General features: G+C 38.0%; 1 protein-coding gene across 1 annotated transcript; it reads left to right on the forward strand.

Moving 5' to 3' along the window:
* Positions 1-5,654: 5,654 nt before the first annotated feature.
* On the forward strand, positions 5,655-7,238 carry LOC127935253 (uncharacterized). The gene is made up of 4 exons (XM_052532954.1): positions 5,655-6,116; positions 6,579-6,867; positions 6,968-7,058; positions 7,146-7,238. The coding sequence occupies exons 1-3, from the start codon at positions 5,736-5,738 to the stop codon at positions 7,012-7,014; spliced, it is 717 nt and encodes a 238-aa protein (XP_052388914.1). The 5' UTR covers positions 5,655-5,735; the 3' UTR covers positions 7,015-7,058; positions 7,146-7,238.
* Positions 7,239-8,121: the final 883 nt, after the last annotated feature.

Genomic DNA, 8,121 nt, shown 5'->3' on the forward strand with positions numbered 1-8,121 from the left:
TTGGCTCTCACTGAGTAGCACTTATACTAAGTGATGTCTGTATGTTCATTTTGGTGCTGATGTTTGCATGTGTGTGTGCAGCAGGTGTGGAGCGATGTGCCGACCAGCACTTGGCTACAGTCTTAATTATTGTGTGGGATCTTAAAAGCCCTGCAGAAGCTGGCAGCACCCAGGAGGAGCAGCACACGGAACCTGAACCTGAGCAAATGAAAGTCATCAATCATGTGAGGATGCACCGTATCCATTCAGTGACTGAACACCAACCTCTCTCTCTCTCTCTCTCTCTCACACACACACACACACACACACAACTGAAAATCAGAGTGGGCTGTACATGTGCATATCTGTTTGAAATCTGATAGAAACAGAAAAGCATGTTAAATGATTAACGCCCACAGCAATGTTGTGGTTAAGCAGATCTGTGATCATAAGCAGCATGAAATAGAGTTGCTGTGAATAGAAACATAACAGCTCTTACATACATTGGGCCTCGTTTATGACACGCAAGAATAACACATTTTTGAATAAACTGTTCATTCAATCCTTTTTATGTTAATCATAACTTTCAATTCAATGTACAGATTTATATTCAATTTAAACAGGAATGGATATATAGTTTGTCAAGATTAAATATGTCCCGTTTCATTTAATCTATTCGTAAACTGACGTGCAAGTTGAGAGGTGTTGAGGCCACGGGCGTCGGGGTGCAGGCTAACAGGTTAACATAACTTTTAAATCAGAAACATTTCAGTATCACTGTTTCCACAAAAAGATTAAGCAGCACTGTTTACATTGAAACAAATAAAAAAAATGTTTCTTGAGCAGAAAATCAGCAAATTAGAATGATTTCTGAAGGATCATGCAACACTGAAGACTGGAGTAATGTCTGCTGAAAATTCAGCTTTGCCATTTCAGGAATAATTTACATTTTAAAATATTTAAATAGAAAACCTTTATTTTAAAATGTAATTCTCAATGTATTTTTGCTCAAATGAATGCAGCCTTCTCATTTCAAAAACATAAAAAATCATAATGGACCTGAACTTTTGAACGGTAACTTTAAATCTCAAAATGTGACTTTATTCATTTCAATCGTTATCTCACAATAAGCAGTTTTAATTTTCACTCTTTTGTGGAAACAGGTTTCCATAAAAAATACTTTAGAGTAATTGCTAACAGCTGAGGTATCACTAAACGCTTTAAACATAACTTTGAATGCTATTTGTATGCTATCATTTAAAAAAATTAAAAGCAAAGTTGGTCGTCAAAGTTGCTGTCAAATTAAAAGCTTTTCACTACAATTTGCAGGTGCTATATGAAACATTCATGGCAAAATGTGTAATTTTTTCTTTTGAGATTGAAAGCATTGCTTTTAAATGAAAGTTGAGGTTAATTATTGTATAACCTTCAATCAGCACAGCATCTGTACAGTCATGCTTTTACAAGCACTAATCTTCCTACTGAGTTTGTAAATGTTAGGCTGTTCTTGAGTACTTGCCAAAAAAATGTAAGCTGGGATAATACGTGGGACTTATCAGAATCCTATGAAATAGCACAGTAACTATATTAGTTTGATCATTGATGAAACCTTTTTTGTTTGTTTTAAATTATACATCAATAAAACCTTATATCTTTAACAAATGATTTTGTTTTATTGAAGTTTAGCTCTATTGCACAGATGAGCTGAAATTTTAAAGTGACACTTTTTTCTGTTGTCAAAAAAGTAGCTTAACACACACACACAGAGACACGTGTGGACACACAACAGTGCACCTGTCTGCCTGCAGGTACATTTGACAGGGGGTTAAAATAATTGAACTTCCCTGAACGTGTTTATAAGGGATGACAGATTATTGGTTGTCCATGGCCATTCTGGCCTAATTAAAGAAGACACTGCAGTGAAAGGGCAGCGGCGTAGAAGGCCTGACTCCAAACAGATGCTGCAATGAAATGTGAAGGTGAGCTTCCCTCAGACACCTTCCTAAACCTGTAACACTGTCAGTCCCAGCAGGCTTCTCTGGCTGTGAACTTGCAAATGAACACACAGCTCAGCGGGTTTCTTTGACATTCAATTTAGACACAAACCGCTGGATATCACGGCTACTGCATACTGAGCATAATCAGGTTGAACCTGCTTTTAAATACTATAAATTCTATATTACATCTAATATTAATAGACATTCATGTGCTTGCAGATGTTAATTTTTATATTACTTATTATTTAATTGTTGTTTTAATTATTACCAATATCATGATTTATATCTTGACATAAAATGTTTAGCTATTTGATATGCTTAGTATTTACTACATCAAACTGAATCCAAATAATTAATGAAAAATGTTTTTTTTTTGTTCCCCCAGATCATGTTGAATTAATTATAATTGTGCTATTTATGTAACTTAATATCCTTATCCACACACAATTTTGTCTTTGTTTCAGGGTATATGCAGGAATCTTGAAGTTAATTTTAATACCTTTTCAAGACTTTTTCCAAGACCTTATCAATATTTTTTAATACCTCACCGCCACTTCAAGCTGTAACCATTTACATCAGTGATACTTTTAACTTAACAGTTTTAGTTTGTGATAAAGACTATAGGCCACTCTGATACAAAAAAAAAAAAATCAAATAGGCTGGGATAGTAAATCAAAGCAAAGTTTATTAAAAAAAAAGTCTTTGCTCCACCCTCAACAACAATCATGCTGACATGTGCCTCAGTTCTTCTGATTTTGTTCCCAGCAGCTCGGTGCGTTGTAATACGCACTGGGAACGCCAGAGCGTACTTTGTGGTTTTGAACTTCCGCCCGCCTGCCTGCTCTGGTGATCTCGGAGAAAATTTACGAACACACCCACAATAGCCTAGTTTATGTACCTCTTAGGGCTGGGATAAACAATTTTTTTTTAAAACTATTAATCTAGCGGTTATTTTTTCTATGCATTGATTAATCTAACGATTAGTTTTTTCAGACTGATTCGATTTTGATTATCTCCCCATTAATTGAATACTAACAATTTATACATGTTGATTTACATATCTGAATGAAAAAAAACATGAATTCCTTAACATTGCAATACATGTTTCTTGCTCTTAAAATTACAAAATAAAAGACTGACTAAGAATGCATTACTTTGGACTTGTATAGAGATGGCATTCAATAAAACCTTGAAGCCTTGGAAACACATAGCTTACTGAAACAAGATTACTGAACACATAGGGCCTAGCTTACTGAAAAAAAGTTCTTCTTTCAGATGAAAATAACAACAACTTGATGTCTAGCATTCAATAAAAAAGGTCACCCAAAATACTTGTTTAGAGCAATTTAAAGAATACAGTAACCAATGTAAACTTGAGGGCTTTAAGCTAATACAGTAGCTAATACAGAGTGCTTTTCCCAAAAAAAAATAAAATAATAATAATTAACAGTGGGAGCCAGCAGCCTGTCATGGAGAAAAAAAAATCTCTGAATGCTCCACGTGAAACTTTGGCGTTCCGCCCTTTTTCTATCCTTTCTCATGATTTTGGAGGGAGAGAGAGAGAGAGAGAGAGAGAGAGAGAGAGAGAGAGAGTGAGAGGATTAAATTCACATTTATTGTTACAATTAACCTGTTACAGGAGATTTACAAAAAAACACAAACAATAAAATAAGATAATTAACTACTTTCCCCCTCTTTTTTTTTTTTTTTTTTTTTAAAACCTCAAGATCAATTCATTATCATACAGTGTACATAATACTTCATTTATTCCCCATAGTTCTCTAAAGTTGGGTAAAGATTCCACCATCTTGTAATATGCATACTCCACCCTAATTCGAGAAGCTACCAAACCTAAAAACATAGGCAAAACACTTATTGACCTTTGCCCCAGCAGTCTGTTTTTTCTTGTCTTCCAAATAGCCAATTTTGCAGTGCCAGATAAAAAATTAATTAAAACAGTCACATTTTTCTTTTGAACTGAATACTTTGGCCCGAAAATGAACAATTGAAAAGAAAAATCTACACCCAGGGATAAAAAACAAATGCTTAAAAAATCAAAAAGATTGACCAATCGTGAACACTGTACAAAAAGATGAAAAATTGACTCAGTCTCAGAACAAAAAGGGCAACCCACCCCAACACTAGGATTGAGGTGTACCACATGTCTGTTTGTAGCTATTGCCCCATGTACAATCCTCCACTGGAGGTCTCCTGTCCGCTTGTCAATCGGACATTTGTACAGGGTACGCCAACTGCCTTTAGGAGAAAAATCTGATCCAAAGAACTGTGTCCATCTTGTTGAAGAAACTCCATTCAAAAATTGCATGTTGGAGACTTTAACACATATCAAATAGAGTGATTTCTTTCCAGCAGAATCAAAGCTTTCCAGAACTGGTGTTTTCAGAGTCAGTAAACAGCTTTCATCTTCTACCCAGTCGTCCACAGCTGCTCTTACATTGATTAAGGGAAAAAGATGACCATACCCCTCAACCCATTCATTTAGGACATTTGGGTCTTTCAAAAAAACTTGATAATCTGTCCTCAAATCCTTGAAAATATTTGCAGTACACTGTTGTAAAAAACGGATCGACTTCACACCGCTTCTTTGGCTCAAGTCTTTCAAATCACTTTTCAGGATATGTCCCAGCTTACTGCACCCAGCCGCTAACAGTCGTGCTCGCACATTTTCAGATGACAACTGTCTTGAAGATAAAAAGGAGTTGAAAAACAAAGGTTCCTCTAACAACCAATCACCAGCAGGTGTATTAGGTGATCTTGATACGATAAAAACCTTCCAGGCCTCTAGCACAGATCTGTAAAAGGGGGGTAGATCCACTATTTCTTTCTCTTGCAATTGCATTAAAAACAAATGTTTATCAAACCCCATTCCACCTGCTCTCCTTAAAAGAGCTGTTGCAGTGTCCATCCAGGCAGAGTTTTTATTGAACAAGAATCTTTGGGCTGTTTGGAGCCGAAAAGTCATTATCCTGGATTTAATATCCACCAAGCCCTGCCCGCCTTCTTGCACTGGAAGATACAAAGCGGCTGCTCGAATCCAGTGTTGTCCTGACCAGAAAAAGGTCACCAAACTCCTTTGAGTGCTTTGAATCAGTCCTGCAGGTGGCTGCAGTACGCACAGTTTATGCCAAAGCATAGAAGCGACTAAATTATTAGCGACCAAAACTCTTCCCCTATAGGACAGCTGGGGTAGCAACCATTTCCAGCGAGACAATCGGGTACACACTCTTTCCTCTAAACCCTCCCAATTTAACTTTTGAAACTCACTTGTCCCAAAATAAATACCTAAAATCTTTAACCCCTCTTTCTTCCATGCAAGACCCCCTGGCAACTGTGGAAGATTCTCATCAAAAAACTGCCCTGCCCAAAAGGCCTCACTTTTATCCCAGTTCACTTTCGCAGATGAGGCCTTTTCATACACATTAAAGGCCATCTTTCAATTTAATTGTATAACTTAATTTATACAGAATATTGCATGAAAATGTAAATTTAAAAAGACATACATAAGAATACATATGTTTTACAACACCCACGGGCAGAAATTAAGAAAAAAAAGTGCCTATTCTAAGCTACGCTCCAAAAACCCGCCTTTTCCCAGAGAACGCGTCATATGACGTAACGACAGGCAAACATAGGCGCTGCAGCCTTGGTTCTGTGGGTTTACGTAGTCTGAGAGGTGGAAACAGAAAATAGAGATTGTCGTTCTCGTTATTATAGTTATAGTAGGTTTGAGTTGTCACAATGGTGAATTCTTGTGTTTGTTTTGGATGCAACAACTCCAACTTGTCTGGCCATCGGGTCCACCGATTTCCAAACAAGAAACACAAAGATTTCCATGCTTGGATACGTTTCGCCCAGGCAAAGAGAAGCAATTTCGCTGCCTCCTCGTTGACAAGACACACGGTGGTATGTGAAAAACACTTCACACCGGACAGCTACAACCAAGGAGATCTTATGGAATTTCGCATGGGATTTCGACGAAAAGAGTGGGTTAGGCTGGCAAATGGAGCTGTGCCATCGGTGCATGCAGGTCCACCTGCAAAATCTGGCGGGAGTGAAGAGTCTAACGTTAATGTTAGCACTAGGAGAGAATCTGCGCGTCGAAAAAGGGAGCTTTGCACAGTAAGTCTTATAATACCATATATAAATTGTTGTATCGAAATGTAGCTCTGCATGTAATTTCTGCAAATGTATTTTTCTTGACGTTATAATGGTCTTGGCATGGCACGAAAGCCCGCCTAGCTGCCGTCAGCTTACTCTTGTTACACCCCGTGAGGCGGCACATGAGCCTCCTGACACTTATTTTATTGAGCTATTAAGACCAGGTTCCAGAAAATGTTATTTTTTTTAATAAAAAATGTATGTGGTTGCATTCGCATATTACTACTCGGTTAAATTCACGCATTTAACTTGTTTTAGCGCCCGCCAAATAGATTTAATGTCTTATTTGTCAACTGTCTATGAGGAGCTGAATTATAGTTTGTGAATGTACAGTATGTATATTAATAATTTGTGTCTTAACTATACAGGTTTTTTACTGGTTCATCTTAAAGCTGCTTGAGTATTGAATCTTGTATCTTTCAGGCCTGCGGAACTTGTGGTAATGAGCGTTACTGGCAAAACCAAGAGAAGGTGCATCGAAACATGCCTGCCTGCAACCTTTTACTCAGCGGTGCCATCCACTTCTCAGGTTGCATGGCTTCTCAGACAATCAGGATGCTGAAGCTGTTTGGACTGCAGTGCATAAGTCCTGGCACTTTTTTCTGCCATCAGCGCTATTACTCTATCCCTACCATCGTGCAGGCCTGGAGGACTGAGCAGAGGGGGATCATCAGGGAGTTGAAGGAGACTGGGGGTGGATTGATCCTGTCTGGTGACTGCAGGTAGATTGGTCCAGCTCACGTCACTGATGTAGAACAGGTCAATGTGTTTTTGCATTAACCTATAAATGTAACTGTTTTTGACGTTCTTAGATCAGATTCTCCTGGACACTGTGCCAAATACGGTAGCTACTCCTTGATTGAGGATCGAATTAACAAAGTTTTGGATGTTCAGCTTGTCCAAGTAAGCTGATGTCACACATAAATCTTGTGTCTGATTTAGTTACTGATATTACTGTTACTGTTCAGTAATAATCAGTGGGTTTTACAGAGCTCAGAAGTCCCAAGCAGCTCTTGGTGTGAGCTAGAGGGTCTAAAGCGGAGTATGCAGTTCTTGATGGACCAAGACATGCAAGTGGCAGGTAATGATGCTAGGAGAGATCTAAATCTGAACAGCATTGACAGGCACAGTATCACTCAAAATAAATTCTATGCAAGAAGATGCAAGAAACAAGGAGTGGCTGGAACCAGGTACAACAGATGTCACATTTTTTCAGTGCTTGTTTTAGTTTGGTTTTATCAATACATAACCCCATGTGTACTAATAATTACTTGTGTTATGAAATGCAAGGGATTATATGACAGAATACGTTTTATTCAGGATCACCAGCACCCACTAAACTGGAGAGTGTAGCTGCCAGGAAAGCACTGGTAAAGGATATTCGACAATTGTCACCTCAGCATCAGGCATTCTCCCTGGAGGCCTACCATTCCCTCATTCTGCACTTTGCTCCCAAACACACTGGCTTTTCTTTTACAGCAGGTAGTGTTATCACTTAAAAGTATCGATACTAATAAAATTAGGTTTTTTTTCTTTTTTCTCAATTTCAGGAAATGATGACAGAATGAATATGGCTAAAAACTAATGCAGTCTTGTATAGCAGACCAAAATGTTATAGATTGATAACAGCATTACATTATAATAATTGCAAAGATGAGTCATTGTCTTAGACCCATTTGAACTGAAAACATTAATGTCATATATTTATTTTGCATTTCACTGCATTGGGTTAGCTTTGGAGACCTAATGTTCTATCTACTTATCTCGTACAGACTTCTCTTGGCAGCCCTACATTTCAATAGTAATGGCAACAGAGATGTAGCGCGAACTAGTGAGGGTGAGGGACGCTAAGCTGTTCACTACCCATGGTTTCGGAAAGGTGGCTGGGTAGTCCACCCCATCAAGGAGAAACCATCTTACGGTTAGTAGTTTCACTTAGTTTTTCAATATCTTTTTTGTGTGAATC

The sequence above is a fragment of the Carassius gibelio genome, chromosome A19, assembly GCF_023724105.1.
Source record: "Carassius gibelio isolate Cgi1373 ecotype wild population from Czech Republic chromosome A19, carGib1.2-hapl.c, whole genome shotgun sequence".
In the NCBI taxonomy this organism is placed as follows: domain Eukaryota; kingdom Metazoa; phylum Chordata; class Actinopteri; order Cypriniformes; family Cyprinidae; genus Carassius; species Carassius gibelio.

What these genes read in the sequence shown, in the direction of transcription:
- LOC127935253 (XM_052532954.1), top strand. Translation starts at nt 5,736, where the DNA reads ATGGTGAATTCTTGTGTTTGTTTTGGATGCAACAACTCCAACTTGTCT. An exon ending in GAAAAAGGGAGCTTTGCACA is followed by an intron (nt 6,117 to 6,578) that starts GTAAGTCTTATA and finishes TGTATCTTTCAG; the next exon opens with GCCTGCGGAACTTGTGGTAA. An exon ending in GGGTGGATTGATCCTGTCTG is followed by an intron (nt 6,868 to 6,967) that starts GTGACTGCAGGT and finishes TGACGTTCTTAG; the next exon opens with ATCAGATTCTCCTGGACACT.